Below are 19,325 nucleotides of genomic sequence, written 5' to 3'. Positions count from 1 at the left end.
ATGGGTATTAAAGTAATCATTCCTTTCGCTGGTTAGTCTGTTTTGGGTAATATCCATTTGACAGGGCTCTGTACTTATACATCCGTCATTGATTGTGTTATTGTGCTATAGTAAATTTTTGTATTCTTGTCTTTCGTTTTTGCTATAAATGTGTTTTGTCTATATATGCCTTTTGTGTTTCTTTATTACATTTGATTATGATCATTATAACACCATAAGTACCCTTATTTTTGACATTTTGACCTTTTATGTTTATTTTTTTTGTTCACAAATCGATGTCAACATTGTGAAATTTAATTCGACTGTCATACAAGTGAGAGGTTAAGTCCTCCATTTCCTACATAAGAAAAAGCCGGTACGCAGTCAGGAATATGCCAGTTTGATGTGTTTGAGCTTTTGATTTTACCATTTGATTTACGGACTTTCCGTTTTGAATTTTCCTCGGAGTTTTGTATTTTTCTTATTTTACTTTTCAACTATTTGACCACATTTCACATTTGTTTTGATAATTTGTTTGTTGGCGTACTAAATTATAATCTTGGTACCTTTGATAACTTTTATCAGCCTTATCAGATGTAAGATTTTTATCAATTGTTATTTATTTTTTTGGCCAATTGCCAAAGCTTATTTTTCTGAAATGTGCAAACATAGTATGGTTTAGAACTGGGACTAATACACTGATTGGTGTAACGGTTTCCAGTCCAATTAGTATAATAGTCCCCGGTTAGAAGAAAATCAGTCTATCAAAGCCAAATGATCTCAAGTGTAGATCTAGAAATACTAGCTATGATTAATATCCATAAGACTGAGATTCGTCAAGGTTATCTTTATCATTATAGAACATTATATAATTGTATAGTGAACTGGATAAAGTTAAACGGAATTTAAGAGCCTCCTTGTAGGGTTTTTGATTATGTAATTACTTTGCCGTTTCTATAGTGATACTGACTAGTATTTGATTATCAGACAAAATATTTCATGATTATTTGATTATTTAAGCATCTTGGTCTGTTTTTGATTACTTGAATATATTGATTAAAAACTTATCCATGATGATGTGATTACTTTGACACCATGGTCCCCCCCCCCCCCCAATGGTGGGTCTCATTATTAAAAGATCATTTAAGAAAATATTAAAAAAGTATAGGACCAAGGACAGAACATTGTGAAACACCTATCATGTTATGTTTAAACCTCTAACAAACTGTTACCTGTTAGCTGTTAGATGCGTAATTATCAATCAGTTTTAGAGCAGAATAAGAATTGCATAGTTAAAAGACCATATATATATATACTTTGTCAAATATTTTGTGTTTTTATTTTATCATTGTAGGTTATTTCCCTTGTTTATAAGTCTTTCGTGTTACTATAAACAATATGGCGAACACATGGATCGAGAAACTTCGAAGTGCACAAAAAACTTGTCTCCTACAAGATGGTAAGCTTGGAAACTTGCAACATGGAAGAATATCATAGGACATACATTTTAATATAACTTATAAGGAAATGACCCACTTTGATAATGCTTTTGTTTACCTGCAGTTGTGTTCAAATGTACACCTGTACACACCACATCTTCCTATATCTATGTAAATCTGAGACTACTATAACAGTTATAGTAATAACAGTTATAGAAGTCTCAGTGTAAATTCAGTAAAAAAAATTCTCCCATTGACTTTAATGCTGATCTATGTCTTGAATTAAATTTATACCTGTTTTACCTTCAGAAATTAGAAAATTTCATATATCATTCATGAACATGATGAAAGTACAAATGCAGGCCCTATCTTTTGCAACAATAAAAATATAAGGTCTGACATGCTTATTTTGGTAATTTTTCAGTAATTTGGTGTTTAGGGTTTTTTAAGAATTGAATGTTCCATTATAAAATTTGCTCTTTCGAAGTAAAAAGACGCAGATATATAAAACATATGAGACGACTGGATGCAAAGCAACACTAAATAAATGCTCAGTAAGAATTAAAAAGAATTAAAATAAAACATTTAATTTTGGCAAATTATTACAATTTCATATGAAAAAACAATAATAGATGTTAAAGTTAATTCAATTAATGTTCAGCACCATTCATCAACGACAATTTGATCGCACGTCTATATCCAGCGAGTAACCATAAATCTGACATCTACAGCATTGTGAATTAATCCGAATCCAAATTATCGGTTATAAACTATGTTGCTCCAACGTCCTTTAATCAGTCAATTATATTGTAAATTCGTATATATCCACGGTAACATCAGCAAGGAACATACGCTGAAAAAAACAACTTCCATAGAAAATGAGACTGAAACTACTGATTATAAATATTGGGTGGGATAAATAATGGGAGGGTTAGTTGTCGGCTATCGACAGCAGAATGAAAAACTTAAAATTCTTTAAATCACAAGTATAATTATAAAGGAACCAATCAAAATGCATTGTTATGTTATAAAATTCATAACAAGTTGTATCATTAGCTGTATGTAAAAAAACGAAATAATTTGAACAGTATATAGTCTATTTCTTATATCTTCAGTCGCCAATTAAATATTTTTAATTATGCTGCACTCGTTCTATTTGAGCAGTCAAAATGCGTTGACCGTATATTTCTATGTCATATACAGTCACTGACCTGATATCACTTTTCCTCATGAATATTTAAATAGAAATTGTCGAAATTATGTTTAATTATTCATACGACCTCTTCAACCTGTTCTTGTTTTCAATGTAAACAACGATGCGTTTAACGACTCAAACTTGTTTCTTTTGCAATTTTCGGAAAAAACATATTTCACTTTTTAATATTTTTTTGTTTGCAACCTATAAATCATTATGTTTTATGTTTATTGTTGATGTTTTAGTCTGCAACGAATTCATTCACCATTGATTGCGGTAATGATGTATATTTCATCGTGTTTTATATTTCTCCGTCTGTGTGATATGAGGCCTTTTTAAAGGGGGATTTTTCCCAATATTTTTATTTAAAAATAAAAAAAAATAACATTAACACAATAAACAACAATTGAAAATGTTTTTTTTTTTTTAGATTGCAGTATAAAGACAATAATAGTGCATTGACTTGACATGTCAACGATATAAGGACTCGGCACAGCCTCGCATTTCCCCGTTTCTAAGCCTTATCCTTATATCGTTGATATGTCAAGTCAATGCACTATTATTGTCTATTTAATTAAAAATAGCGCAATTTGATCTTTTGAAGTAAATAGATGCAGATATATAACACATATATGAGATGACTGGATGCAAAGCAACACTAAATAAATTCTCAGTAAGAATTAAAACGAATTAAAATAAACATTTAATTTAATTTTGGCAAATTAGTACAATTTCATATGAAAAATTAATAATAGACGTTGAAGTTAATTCAATCAATGTTCAGCACCAAAACCCCAAAGGCCAAACAGTAACCAAAGCACATTGATTGATACTAAACAAAATTTAAAAGCTATTTAAGTTACAGGGCTCATCTAAAGCCATGTTTCACCTTTATTAATATACCCTTATAAGAATGAAAACAAAAATAATGAAAATACTGACATGAATGTAGTCCTATAATATAAGACTCTGAAGGTTCATATCATTTCCATTCAACATTTTTTATTGGAGGTTCAACATTGATAGTAAAAAAAAAATATCCAATAAAAAACGTTGAATGTAAATGATATGAACCTTCAGAGTCTTATATTATAGGACTAACATGAATGGTTAGAAATCACAAAATATCACTGACATGATTGGTCAGAAATCACAAAATATCCCTGACATGAATGGTCAGAAATCAAAAAATATCACTGACATGATTGGTCAAATATTTCTAACAAATACAAAATATAATTAAAAACCTTATCCAGAACAATTGAAGGTCTTTCCACCAAAAACAATGTATTTAACAATGTTTTAGATTTTAACGAAAGAAATTTATGTATTACTGAAAAATTATTACACCAGGGTTTTCGATATCACAAACTAGTCAAAACATTTACTAAATTTTATCATCGGTATAAAGACATCATTCGTAAATATAGCTCAACATGCAGACTTCTAACACGTTCAGGTATTTTACATCCAATTTTTTATGGAAATATTCTTTATAAAGCACAAAGGTGTCAGTATTCACCTCAGAAACTTACAAAACCTTTGAATAGACTTATTAAGAAGGGATATAATTACGATACTGTTGTCAAGTCATTAAAGATTGCATATTTTGGCGTTAATATTGAGTCACTGATAATGTCTTTGCATCGGAACTAAACGCATTTATTCTAAAAACAGTTGTTGGCATGACACGGGTTATGTTCTTCTCATATATGTTATGATGGTATGATACTAAACCCCTAACGGGAAGGATTGTGCCTGATGTTCATATGATGAAATCATAATCTTTCAGTCAGTTTAATTGAAGTCTGGAGCTGGCATGTCAGTTAACTGCTAGAAGTCTGTTGTTATTTATGTATTATTGTCATTTTGTTTATTTTCTTTGATTACATCTTCTGACATCAGACTCGGACTTCTCTTGAACTGAATTTTAATGTGCGTATTGTTATGCGTTTACTTTGCTACATTGGTTAGAGGTATAGGGGGAGGGTTGAGATCTCACAAACATGTTTAACCCCGCCGCATTTTTGCGCCTGTCCCAAGTCAGGAGCCTCTGGCCTTTGTTAGTCTTGTATTATTTTAATTTTAGTTCCTTGTGTACAATTTGGAAATTAGTATGGCGTTCATTATCACTGGACTAGTATATATTTGTTTAGGGGCCAGCTGAAGGACGCCTCTGGGTGGCGGAATTTCTCGCTACATTGAAGACCTGTTGGTGACCCTCTGTTGTTGTTTTTTATTTGGTAGGGTTGTTGTCTCTTTGACACATTCCCCATTTCCATTCTCAATTTTAATATGAAAGTTGTAAAATTAAGTTTAAAATGTCATTTCAATCGCCAAATGATAGCTTATTGTACACTGATTCCAAAAATATATGGTTTCTATACAATATTTTTCAAATAAGGAAGATAATTTGTTACTTCTGGTTTAAAAAATGTTACTTCTGATTATATTTGAATATTTTCTTGACACTGATTCCAAAAACATCTGGTTCTATATACTTTTATATTAACATGATTAATAAAGTACAAAAAATAGCTACTTCCGGTTGTTTTTTTTCAAGGTTAAATGGTTTGATACCTTTTGCCCAAAGTCTCATGGCTTTATGACGTATACATATGAGGTAAAAGTAAAGGTCAAAATCTAGAACGTCAAATTAAGCTATGACAGTGAGATCAATTTCAAGATCTTAAACCAAGGACCTCAAATCAAAAGACCATAGGTCTTAATTATATTTGGTTAATGAGCTATATCACCATACACGTATTTTAAAATACAAGAGGCAGGGCTTTCCATTGAAATTGAAGTAGAAGGCTCAATTAAAATTATAGGCGGCTGTAACATGCGTTCGGCGAAGCCGGACGCCCACCAAGCTGTAAGCTTGGTGCCTTACGGCAGGGGGTCTGGGGGCCGCTCAAGGCCCCCAGAAGCTCTGGCATAAATAGAGCAAAATCCTGCATTCTCGCAATCTCCTGGCACCTAATTTCATCTTTCAAATGACCATTTTTTTATGTATGAAATTAAAGAAAGAAAAAAAAAACTCAAAGAAATTTCATTTTTTTTTATGTTAGTTTTTTTATTTTCATTACCTTATGCTTAAAATTCATTTACTTTTAACGGAGTTTTATTTAAATAATCATCCGGTTTGTTAGAAATCTTGATCGATTTATTTTGCATAACTACGTGCATTTGTAAACAAATGATCGACCCCCTTTTCTCTCTAAAGACTGTTACGCGTATTTAAATCATACAATTATTTCTCAAGCATTGACAGAAAATTTATATGTCCTCTGATTTTCTCTTTTTTGTTGTTGTAAACTGTTCAATAAGTCGGATACATAAATCATTTGGAAATGTTATTTATTTGAGGTCGAGTCGACAATATTCTACTTTCGTTTTTGACCTTGATTCTCTGAACACCACGTGGGCTTTGAAAAATGAACTTCAAAAGATACTGTTTTCCAGATTCTGAACAATATGATCTACTACACTTTCTTTAATTTGACTAATATTATTCCATAACATAAGATTGTCATCCTATCTGATTGTCTTCACGTTTAATCAAGCCAAAAAAAAGCCAACGAGTTAATGACCATCGGAACATCTCTATTGTTATCATTCAATGACCACCGGAACGTCTCTCTTGTTATCTTTGAAAAGAAACGATGCATTCTGACTTTAAATAGACAACCAATCAGGGACCTGAATGTGAACTATATTTAGCCCAAGGTAAACACTGACTTTTCATCCTTGTTTATCGTGACCGCGACTTTGCGACAATACGTCTCTCGGCTGCCTGTAAACATTTGAAAAAGATTTTTTTTTTCTTTTTGAATTTATATTTTTGTCAGTAAAGTAGCCGGCACTTGAAGCCACCGTAAGCGGCGGATTTCCGCCGGCTACCGGCTTCAATGGAAAGCCCTGAAGAGGGGAGAAAACTCTTTTAGGTTCAACTTACCCTTGCAATCAAAATTTACATATTACGACATGTCGCAACTAACAATTTAGTAAAAATAATTTGTCGATATCTTATACGGTTTTGGGGAATAAGTGGAAATAAGCCAAATTCAAAATTTAGAATATGACCTTGACCTTTGACCTTGACCTCATTTTCATTTTTTTTGGACCAAGGACCTCAAATCAAAAGATCCTAGGTCTCTATTACTTATGGTTTACAAGATAGAAATGCATATCACTTATATCACATGCATAAGGGGAAATAACTCTCATATGGAGCGTTCATATTGCTTCGGTTAAAATAGGACAAATCATGCGAAGGAAATAAAGAGCAATTTTATAAATAAATTTGTCGTAATCTTTTACGGTTGCGAAGAAGTAGTGGACACAAGGAAAACAATGTTTGGGGAGATAACTCCTACAAAGAAAAGTATTTGGTTACGCAGGGTAAATTTCAAAAGCGCATAAACTGTTCGATATCATATACCAAATATCTAAGCGACATATTGCAAAACAAATATTTATCGCAAAAACAAAATTTATAGGCAGAAAAAAAAAGAAAAAAAAATCAGAAGAAAAACAATAGGTCTTTCCACAGAAAAGTGGAAAGACCTAATAATACCGACATGAATGGTCAGATATCAAACAATACCACTGACATGAATGGTTAGATCTTTCTCACAAAATTGACCAGAACACAAAATGTTCCCTTAAGGATATATACAATCACCCACTACTGTAAGGCACAGAATAAAATTGCTCCTTCTGTTTTACAGTAACAAGATGAGACTTAACATCATCTTGTTTAACAAATTATTAGACAATACTTGAACAAAAAAATTTGTTAACTTTAAATTACAAAATAAATCAAATGTAACTTACAGATGGGTGAATAAAGTTCACAAACTGGCATCCCAAACTTAAAAAAAGTTTATAAGTAGCTACAAACTGAACACGTTTAAAGCATAAACTTCTTAATCTAGAATTAATAGTGGTGACACAATAACTTGTATTCTGAAAATCAAGTAAACATGGAATAATTGCTGACATAACTATTACAGTATGTGGCTTAACTAATTTCTCAATTGTAGAGATAAATATAAGCACATTATAGGCTATATCAAAATCAGCAACCTTATAGGTACCAACATTGTTGGTTCTTACATGCATCAGAATTATATCATAATTTACATGAATTGTTGCACAATTAAGCAAATTGATCATGTCAAATATTTGCTCCAGGAAAGGCTTGCAAGTGACACCTTCTAATAGTTTTAACATGCTTTGCTATGGAATTGCACACCAGAGTAGACCTAAAATCTATAAAGAGCAAATTTTATTTTAAAACAAAGTCTTTAATTTGTTCCGCTACATTGATTTTATCAGACAAAGAACTGACAACATATTTAGTATAGCAATTGCTTTTCCAATCACCCATCAATTGGATAAAACTAGGAGAAACCCCTGCTTTCGATGCCAATGTTGCTCCACCTCTAGTCTTCGGAAACTATGGGAAGAAAATAATTTTGGATTTAACCCAATTTTACAAAGTAATTCTCTCAGTTTATTCTGAAACTGGTTATAAGTAATTGGTATGCATTAGTTTCCGGCTATCGATGGTAGAATGAAAAACTTAAAATTCTTTAAATCACAAGTATATAAAGGAACCAATCAGAATGCATTGTTATGTTATAAAATTCATAACAAGTTGTATCATTAGCTGTATGTAAAGAACTGAAATAATTCGAACAGTATAAAGCTCTATTTCTTATATCTCCAGTCGCCAATTATATATTTTTATTTAATTAAAAATAGCACAATTATTATTTTATTTGAGTGTAAAAAAGTTGACCACTGTTGTAATACTGTGGAATGCATTTTCAGATTCCTTCCCATCCTCTTCCTGTTTACTAAAAACTTATTCTTTTGCATAAAGGTCATACATGAAATGTATGTAGCATTTTCTCAGGAACTCCATTATAAGCCGTTCTGAAATTTAGAATCAACCATCATGTGAGCATGATATTTCAGGACCATGTTATATCAACCCAAATTGACCCTCCTGCAATGTGTACATGTACCATTTATGGTCAACTTAAGAGCATATTATCTAATGAATAATCATGCAATCTTTATGACTTGATGTAACTCAGAAATTGCCTAATGTATAAAAGATTTTATTTTCTTAATTTTGAACACAAATCATGAAAATTTAGAGTTATCTTTCTTTGTTTTACATTATCCTATCATTTACAGTCTACAAATATTTTTTCTGATTTGAGTATGATTTTTAATTTTTCCTTTTATCACTCATATTTTTGTAAAAAAATAACTATTTTTAGGGGACTTTGATTTTTAAAATGGTTGATTGTAAGCTTTATGATGCAAAAAAAAATGAATTCAGAAGGGAAGTGAAAAAAAATACATGTAGTTTGTTTCTGTCAAACATGTTGAAAGTCATATGATATCTGAAAAGGCTGTCGTGATTTTTGACTGTTAGTACCTATAGATAAGAATATGAACACATTGGTTTATTTTATATTTTATTTGCCTCTAAAGGTGAATTTGTTTTGGCTGTTGTGTTCCACTGTGACTTGATTTCTCATTCCAAGTAATAGAGGACTTTCAATTTTATTTCTACATTCTCAATTTTAACATTGTATAAGACATGTACAGTCATCTATAGTAAGGTATATAAATATAGTTACACTACAAAGAATATTGGATGACAATTTATAACATAATCATCATATAAATGTAATTTCAGCATACTGATATTTATGTATACATACTTTTATAACTATTTCAGGAAGAAAAAAGGTGCATTTTACATTTCCTGATGGTGGTGAGATGGCTGAGGAGTATGATGTCAGAACAGATGAATTATTAGGTACATGTATTGCAGGGAACATGAAACTTATTTCTTATTATATTGTACCCCTGTTCTGACAGAAAGGTTCATGTATACTGAACATGATGATAATGATTTTTTTTTATCCACATCCTGTTCCCAAGTGCTTGCGTTAATAGTCCTTTACAATAAATTTTCCTTTTTTGTCATGATTATGTCAGATTTTATATTGAACCATTTTGGCTTGTAAGGATTTTTTTCGATCATTTGGAGGTCAAAAGTTGGCAAAATAATGAAGCCAATATCCCTACACATGCATGGGTATTAATGAGTTATTTGTTTTAAGTCATGGATCATTGACTTTGAATGTTTTGTATTGTTTACATGTTAATGTATTACCATTTTAATTTCTGCATTTGTATTAATTAACTATCAAATAATTATATAAAGGCAAACATAACTCTGTGTCAATAGTTTATGAATGTTTGTTGTTGGCCATTGAAAAGAAAGATTTTTTTTATGAACCACAACATAAAACACAGACCTAATTGTTTTTTTTCATAGTAATTTGACTATCTGTCTTCAACATAATGCCCCATAACTAAATAACAAAATATGACAATTAGAATTCATCTGAAAAATCTAAAAAATACTATAAGAGTCAAGTTATTTTGAAACAAAATACCCCACATCTTCTTTTATTCATGATTTGAATCATACATTTATATGCATGCAACTATAGCCATTTAACAAAGAGTTTTGCATAGTTTTACTGTTTCTGGAGATTTATAGAAAAATACATAATCCTGTTATCACTTTTGTGTATCATACAATAATTCTTTTATAATTTGCATATCAGGAAATGTGTTGATACATGTATTATTGGTCGAAAGGACTTCCCGAAGTTGTTCTTGACTTATATTTTTCAATAGACGACGTTGACCAAACTTCTTTTTGTAAGCATGGTAAACAAGATTGTGGCAATAATGACACAATACAGATTGACTCTAACAAAATTTATTTCAACTTTGCGTTAATCGTTTAATTGAAACATTTGTTTGAATGATTTTAAGAGTTTTTATACGACCGCATTTGGTCGTATATTGGTATCACGTTGGCGTCGTCCTTTGTCGTCGTTGTCCGAAGACATTTGGTTTTTGCACTCTAACTTTAGTATAAGTAAACTGAAATCTATGAAATTTTAACATTAGGTCTATGACCACAAAAGGAAGGTTGGGATTGATTTTGGGAGTTTTAGTCCCAACAGTTTAGGAATTAGGGGCCAAAAACAGGTCCCAAACAAGCATTTTTCTTGTCCTGTTTTTAAATTGGTCTACATTGAGGTCCAAAGGGTCCAAAATTAAACTTAGCTTGATTTTAACAAAAAATAAATCTTGGGGTTCTTTGATATGCTGAATGTACTTAGATTTTCGATTATGGGCCCAGTTTTCACCGTGTATCATCAGTACACCGGATATAGGTACTAACCAAGCGGGCATGATCGATTTTGACCTTACACGGTTACGAAAATCTTTGTTTTTCCTTATCAATATTCAAAGTACATCTCTCAACATTTGAAATTCCTGCTCCCAAATAATTTTCGCATCGATTTTTTCCTATTCATAAAACAACTTTGATATTCTAATAAGAACAATTAACTTGAACATGCGCAAATAGTTTGTTGAGACATTTACATCTTTTATCTGAAAGAAACCTAATTATACAGGGCAAAAGTAATAGTACCAATCATAAACCTACCTGTGATTTCTCATTCCTTGAAACTTTTTGGGTAATAAACGAGTATGAAAATAAAGTTTTTGTGTACGGTGTACAACAACTTAACTATGCTCCGTACATACGGATTTATGTGGTCATCTAAACACCGTACACAACGCTTCTTTAGGGATAAGATATCGAAAAATAACATAGGTATGAAAGATTTCAATGCCAATTTTTGAAACAGCTATTCTTATTACACACACACATTGACCTTCTATCAGAAAAAGAGTTGCAATGAATATAGAATTATATTGGATGAGACGAGGGCCAACTTCTTTGACAAGTATTTGCACATGCTTGTACAATGTTTTAGTAATCCCTCTTGTTTTGGGAAAATAATGAGACATCTCTTATCATCAACCTACGACCAAATCATTTCTGAAAACAGCAATTATGTTTAGATTGAAGTACACATTGATATTATGTCAACAAAATAAAGATTTTCGTTACCGTGTAAGATCAAAACCGCTCACGCCTGCTTGGTTAGTACCTATATCCGCTGTACGATGATACACAGTGTTTTTCAAGTTGGTCCTAATCGGGGTCCAAAATTATTATATTAAGTATTGTGCAATAGCAAGAAATTTTCTATTGCACAGTATTGCGCAATAGCAAGAAATCTTCAATTGCACAGTATTGTGCAATAGCAAGAAATTGTCAATTGCACAGTATTGCTCAATAGCAAGAAATCTTCAATTGCACAGTATTGCGCAATAGCAAGAAATATCTAATTGCACAATATTGAGCAATAGCAAGAAATTTTCAATTGCACAGTTTTGCGCAATAGCAAGAAATATTCAATTGCACAGTATTGTCCCATTTTCAGATTGGACTACATTAAGGCCCAAAGGGTCAAAAATCAAACTTTGTTTGATTTCAACAAAAATTGAATATATGGGGTTCTTCAATATGCTGAATCTAGCCATGTATTTAGATTTTTAATATTATGGCCCGGTTATCAAATTGGTCCACATTGAGGTCTAAAGGGTCTAAAATTGAACATTATTTGATTTCATCAAAAATTGAATTCTTGGTGTTCTATAATATGCTGAATCTAACCATGTATTTAGATTCTGGATATTGGACCATAATACAAAATGTAGGTATGTCCAATTTATAATGTTCAAGTTTTTAAGTTTAAGTTCTTGGACCACATTCAGAAACCTACGTTGTGTCAACTATTTAATCACAATCCAAATTCAGAGCTGTATCAAGCTTAAATATTGTGTCCATACTTGCCCCAACTGTTCAGGGTTTCGACCTCTGTGGTTGTATACAGTTGCGCCCTGCTGAGCATCTGGTTGTAGTTTATTTTGTATCAAATTGCAAATTTCATGGAGTACATATTTTGCGTTTACCAACAAATATATTCATCGCTAGGCCTAACCAATGACACAAAAAAATACAATTTACGCATGATAGCTGAGATTAAGAGTGTGTAAATATAATTTCCTTATCTCCAATTTTAAAGAATTATAAGGATAAAATGCCTTTTTAAAGGAATTCATTGGTGTATAAACTGTACCAAATCACTCACAAACATATCATAAAAGTCCTTTGGACTTATTTGTTTTTGAGTGAATTGGTTTAGTTTATACACCAATAAATTCCTTGAAAAAGGCATTTAATCCTATAATAGAATGTCTATAAATTCTTAGAAATAAGCCTGAATAAAACTTTTCTTTCCATAACAGTTAGAAAATGGAGAAAGAAGCTGAACAACAGTTTTGCCACTAAACAGACCTCTGAACAATGGGAGTATGAAATAGGTGAACAGTTAGCTCCAAGGAATCTAGAATCTGCTGGCCTCATGGAAAGTCTCTCTAATGTAAGTAGGTTGAGCTGTTGAATTTCTTAAATCTGCTGGACTCTTAAGATAATTCATTTAAAGGTGAGAGAATGAAGCTGATTTTAGAAATCTATCTGCTGGTATTATTAATACTTTTATTAATTAATAGCTGTCATGAATTATTAGATTAAAAAAACTAAGTGATAAAAACTAAAAAGAAAAAAAAATTGCAACAACAATACTGGCAGATCATAGAACTCTTTTAAACCTGTCATAATGGAAATTCTGCTGCTTGAAAAAAAAACCAGTTAAAGATTCCATAAAGGATATACAAATTTTAACAAGAATAAGAAAATAATATTAGCCAGTGCAATATATTTTTAATTTAAAAAGATCAACGGGTTATTTTTATGAAATAAATTCACCTAGTTAAAATTTGTATATCCTTTATGGAATCTTTTACTGTTTTTGTTTCTTCAAATATATGTCTGTTCAAAGAGTGCAGCCAGTAATTCTGTGTGTGTGGTAGGCTGCTGTCTGTCATATTTTTCTTCTTCTAATTTGGTTAAAATCAGGTCGTCTGCTCTTGAATTATTTTACATTTTGTAATGTTTTGGTCTTTTATAGCTTACTAATATGGTATGTGTTTTGCTCATTGTTGAAAGCTGCACAGTGATCAATAGTTACTTACATATACTCAAGTGGTCTCTACTGGAATAGGTTTATCTTTTGCAATCATACCACATCCCCTTATTTTCAATGAATATGATTAATGTTATTTTTAAGCGTCTTGCACAGCAGAGTGGGCCTTGAGTGTTATACTTGGCCATCTGTGTCTATATGTATATGTACATCATAAAGTTAGTTTTCTTTCTCTAAATTTATTTTGCTTCATTGGGTCAACTAAATTGAAATGTTATGAAACTTATACACAATGCTTATCACCACAAAACTCAGATCAAATTAGACTTTGTCACTTTTCTTAAGTTATGTCCTTTTATTATGTTATATGCAATCAAGGGCATTATCTGTGTCTCCATTTATATGATTTTAAATGATAAATTAACTGATTTGATAATGGTTAATGGTACCTGAACTTAAAGTTTGTTTTTTTTTAACACATTTAGTTTTTTACAGCCAATATTTGTGAGAAAAGATAGTAGTACAGCATTTATAGGCAGAGTGAGAAACCTACCCTTTCCTATTGAGACTTACATGGTAACTGTTGATGAAGATAAGAAAAATATTGTGATTAGAACAACTAATAAAAAGTAAGTTGGTACAGTCTTACTGGCTACCTTGACCTGCAGGTCAAATCTGAAAAACAACATTACTGTCTTAGTATTTATTCCAGATGTGTACCCCTAGTATGTGATCCAGTCATGAACACTTACCACTGTTCAAGTATTTACATCCCTGCTCCTTTGTTCTAACAGGGGTGATTAAGCCGAATCACCCCTACTAGATCACCCCAGCTTGAGTTTCTTTGTTTTGCATGCTTTCCTTTGTTCTGTAACATTTTGGCGGGAATGTCAAATCAACTATAAAACTTATAATTAATTATACAGAAAAGACTTTCTTTCTATCAAAATTTACATAAAATCCAGTGTCTATGCTGTGATTTGAACCGAAGACCTTTAGCATATAAACCCCAGACACATACCACTACACCAGGACGACTGGATACCAACTATCAGTAATTTAACATACTTAAAGGAAGCAAGATTTTTTTTTGTAAGTGGGGCGAGTTGGCAAACCTATATTCAGTGGGGTTTAAATCCTTTTTGTAAATGAGTGAGTAAATGTCAGACTGATTGTTCAATTTACACTTTGTAAAAGTGGGGCGAGTCTAACAAGAGTGGGGTGATCTAGTGTGGGCCGATTGGACAGTGCGGCCAGTTTACATGATTTCATATGTAATCATTGAATTTTGGGGTCAAAAAGGGTATACATTAAATAGTAATATATAAAGTATATCATAATGGTTTTGTGGCGTTCTAAACTATATTTCATGAATTGTAAATTGTTTTTGGTCTAATCTGACACAGCTAGGATGAAAAATAGTTATTCCACTTGGACTTGGTGTGTCAATGTTAGATCACCCTCTTGCCTCCGGCCTATAGAGTGATCTTACTGACTTCCTCGTGGGTTAACTATTACTTATAGTTTAAATTTGTACATTTGTACCAATATCAATAGGTCAAGGTTGAATTCTTATCATTGTTCAAGTATTATATTCTAAATTCATACCAATATGTTTAGGTTGCGAGTGAAGCATTTATTGCTGTCCAAGTACCCATTGTCTAAATGTGTTCTCCTACCTATTTGTCAAGTGTAAACTTTTATTGCTATTGTACATGTAGTTTCCATAGTCCAGATATGCAATCCTACCAATAGTTTCAGTCAGAAACCTTGCAAAAGAATCTATATATCGCTGTCCAAGTATTAAGTCCAAATATTTTGCCATATCTTTAGGTCCAATCACCATATGTGATTTATGTCATATGATGTATTCATAAATATATAGGCCCTTCTACAGTTGAAAAAAAACCCCACATTTTGACAGTTTGCCTTGCTCAAATGTTATGAAACTTAACTTATACACAATTCTTGTAGCAATAAAACTCAGATCCAGTGCAAATTTGAGTATCATCTCTTCTACCTTTCATCAGTAATGCCCCTTTATAACTTTATATGATATGCAATTGCAAGTGGGGGCATCATTTTTATCCCAAGGACACATTCCCCATTTATTTTTTACTTTTTTTGCAAGTAACTACATTGTATCAGAAATGTTGAGCATGCATTGTAACAGTGATAATTATCAAAATCACAGGTGAGTATTACAAGATTCTAAAAGCTTCTAGTCAGATCTTGTCATAAATTAAAAAGAGAGAAATTATAAAGAAAAATTTTTTAATTTTTTTTGTCTGTTGATATGAGCTAGTTATATATATTTAATTTGACCTCAGACTATCTGTTAAATCTGAATTTTGAATAATTTGAATGTGCTTATTTTTTGTTGTTGTAGATATTACAAAAAGTTTGACATTCCTGATATGCTGAGGGCACAGATACCTTTGGACCAGAACAGTATATCAGTAGCTCATGCAAACAATACACTAATTGTCTCAGTAAGTAACACATTGTATATTATTGTGTACATTTAATGAACACACTTGCATGTAATACACTAATTGTGTCAGTAAGTAACACATTGTATATTATTGTGTACATTTTAAGAACACACATACTTACTGGTTATTGAAATTGTTGTTACTGGTGATTGAAATTGTTGTTTTCTTTATACTAGTATATAGTCCAATGTGGATAACGAATAATTAGAAAATAATCATATATATCCCTTATTTTTTATACATGTTATATAAGAAGAAAAAAAAATATCAGGAGAGAGAAGAAATTACTTGTAAAACAAACTTGGGTAGTGATTGACTCGTGCATTTTAAGTTAACATAAAGGATTTTGTCTGGCTGAAAAAATTATTATGTCTGTAGCTGTCAAAGAGAATTATCGACCCCTTGACATAAAGTTATCCATATTTTGAGTGAAAGTTGAGAGATTTTTCTATAATTCCCTGGCTAGCCGGACAAATAGCCACTCCGATTTTGATATGTAGTAGAAATATCCCTTTCCATTTCAATGTCATTATATTTAAGGGCAAGGTCAAAATTACTAGATAAAGAACAAAATTTTTGAGTACAAGAGTTGTTTCAGGATGCTGATATACACCTTATCGCTATTTGTCCGCCATTACTGAAAATCACACAGGTTCTCGTAAAATTTTGACGTCATAAAACAAAATGTCTGACGCCACAATGGAAAAGTGATTGTTGTATGCGTCAAAAGTTCAAACGGCTGGTTCAGCCGGGATTAACGATAAGGTGTATTACAAGTTTATTTGAACATGGGCACATATGATAAGAAGGAAAATTATCACATCCAATAATAGGAAAAAATCATAACAGAAAATAATTTATACCTCACAGTAAACAAATATGAAACTATGCCAACCAGGACTGTAAAATTTTTGCTCCTGAAATGGGGGTGGTATGAGGATGAAAGTATTGAATTACATCTCACTAACTGTTAAATTATTAAAATAGACAAATTGTTGTGTGATTGCCAATGAGACAACTTTCCATAGACCAGAGAGTGAACAGCATCAACACCAGGCGCAAATACAGCCATTTTAAAAGGCGTTGGGTTGTTTCAACCCTCAAAACCCAACCCTTGAATGGTCACAGAGTTATAAAACACTATAAATGTGCAAAACTCTAACTGTATAGTAGATTATGAAATGCACTAGTACTGTTCTCACAATTCAAGACAAATATAAGACAAAACAACCAATGACAAAGGTGCCTTGCTTGTTATAGACACAGAAAACGAAATTTGGCTTGTTTGATTCATTTATTCATTTTGAAATGGAGTTATTGTTTGGTCTCCAACTGTATAAGATGGTTTAAAATTATCAAATCAAAATTTACCATGTTTTATTTCCAGTTCAATGTGATACATGTAAGTCTTGTCAGCAGATGTCCTTGTATAATTTAAATTTTGTAATGTTCTATCTTGAAAAATTATGATATTTTGATCGCTTGATGATTCATCTTGAACATGTTGAAACAAATGTTCTTTCATGTCTTATTTATACAATTTTCAACAATCTAACCTCACTGTTTATTGTTTCACAGTACAAGAAACCTAAAGCCATAATTGATATGGAGAAACAAATTCAGACAGAAATTAAGAAAATGAAAGCTGCAAAAGATGGAGATGTTGATTGTACACCCAGCTGATAGAAGTAATATGATGTCTGATAAAAACAATTGGCAATATTCATCAGGATTACTGGGAAATTGGAGCAACAACTATATTACCAAAATCAGGATCAAGAAGATCAGTTATATCAGGACACGATGATATAAAATAACAATGTTGTTTTTATTTTCAATAACTGTTTTAAAGTATAATCAAATCTGTCTAATTTGATTCTGAATCTATTTTGCAAAAAAACATTTGTTGATGCAATTATACATTATTGATTTTAATCATGAGCTCAGGAGGTATTATTTATTAAAAAAAAATAAGCACTGATTTGTGTTGATGTGTTGAACCATGGCTAACAAGATTAGTTATCCAGTCTGATTGTACTGCCAATTAATATTCTTCTCTTCATGATAAAAAAAACTACAAGCTTAATACATTCAAGGATTACAATAAACTGATATATAGAGACTCACTGTGTTGAAGACCCATTGGTGGCCTTGGATGTTTTATATGTGCATATTGACATGAATTTATGATTACAATCTTTTCTAAGAGTTATGTCCTTTCGAACTTATTTGTCCCAATATACTACTGCAACAGATTGTCATTGCAACTCCTCTAAAACCACAAAACAGAATTCCATGAAACTTTTAAGATGATAAGGACATACTATGTAGATGTGCATATCAGCGGGAAATTATGATTCAATATTTTTTTCTTGCATATATTTTTTCTTTAAGACTTGTCATTTCATGTCTTGACAAAGACCACCCAGACTGCAAAAAGCAATTAATTTTGTTGATCATATAATTATCTTGCACAGATGTATATTGTCAACATATTTTGAATCCTTGCAAAACAACTGCAATAAAAAGTCACATGATAAGCAATTGTCTTGTATATTGTAAACCTGATCATAATTTCACTCTCATTACAGTGCAACTTACATGTGTAAAATGTTAAAGAATACATAAAGAGATGCAAAATATACCAGAGGGACATTCAAACACAAATGTTGAAAAAGATTGACAATGTAATGGCTAAGAAAAATAAAGACCAACAGACAAATAATAGTACACAAACCACAACATAGAAATGACTGAGCAACACAAACCCCACCAACAATTTACAATGTGCTCAGCTGTAGGGTTAACATATCCTGCTCCACACATGACACTTGTCCTGTCACTTATGTTAGTACAAACCCGATAATAAGTCTAATTCGGAGGGTTACATTCGTGAAAAATGGACTGGATTATAGGAACGACATAAGAACATAAAGTAACACTATCAAGAAATCTAGAATCTTGAAAATGTAGGTTTCAGAAATTGTTTTGTTTGAAGACGAAATTTTATGAAACAAAGCAGAACTACTAGCTTCTTCAATTTGCAATGGGAAATACTTGAGTAAAGTGTAGAAAAGTCAAATTTTAAAAACAATTGCAGAGCCTTTAGATTGAATTTACCCTAAACCGTTCAATTTTTGTTTTAGTATCCACATCTGATTTCCTGTTTAACACTATTAATTTTTGAAACCCTTCATAG

The 19,325-nt window shown here is 31.5% G+C and overlaps 1 protein-coding gene across 1 annotated transcript; it reads left to right on the top strand.

The window, feature by feature from the left end:
• The first annotated feature begins 1,305 nt into the window (after positions 1 to 1,305).
• On the top strand, positions 1,306 to 18,107 carry LOC139520944 (protein DPCD-like). Its single transcript, XM_071314049.1, has 6 exons — positions 1,306 to 1,438; positions 9,380 to 9,460; positions 12,895 to 13,028; positions 14,127 to 14,260; positions 16,021 to 16,123; positions 17,705 to 18,107. The coding sequence occupies exons 1-6, from the start codon at positions 1,378 to 1,380 to the stop codon at positions 17,807 to 17,809; spliced, it is 618 nt and encodes a 205-aa protein (XP_071170150.1). The 5' UTR covers positions 1,306 to 1,377; the 3' UTR covers positions 17,810 to 18,107.
• The last annotated feature ends 1,218 nt before the right edge of the window (positions 18,108 to 19,325 follow it).

The sequence above is a fragment of the Mytilus edulis genome, chromosome 4 (genome assembly GCF_963676685.1).
Source record: "Mytilus edulis chromosome 4, xbMytEdul2.2, whole genome shotgun sequence".
Classification (NCBI taxonomy): Eukaryota; Metazoa; Mollusca; class Bivalvia; order Mytilida; family Mytilidae; genus Mytilus; species Mytilus edulis.
This window is presented reverse-complemented; position numbering and strand designations above follow the sequence as displayed.

Bases quoted from the DNA above. Each gene is read 5' to 3' on its own strand.
- LOC139520944 (XM_071314049.1), top strand. From the start codon at position 1,378: ATGGCGAACACATGGATCGAGAAACTTCGAAGTGCACAAAAAACTTGT. The intron at 1,439-9,379 runs GTAAGCTTGGAA...TAACTATTTCAG, and splicing joins AACTTGTCTCCTACAAGATG to GAAGAAAAAAGGTGCATTTT. The intron at 13,029-14,126 runs GTAAGTAGGTTG...AGTTTTTTACAG, and splicing joins TCATGGAAAGTCTCTCTAAT to CCAATATTTGTGAGAAAAGA.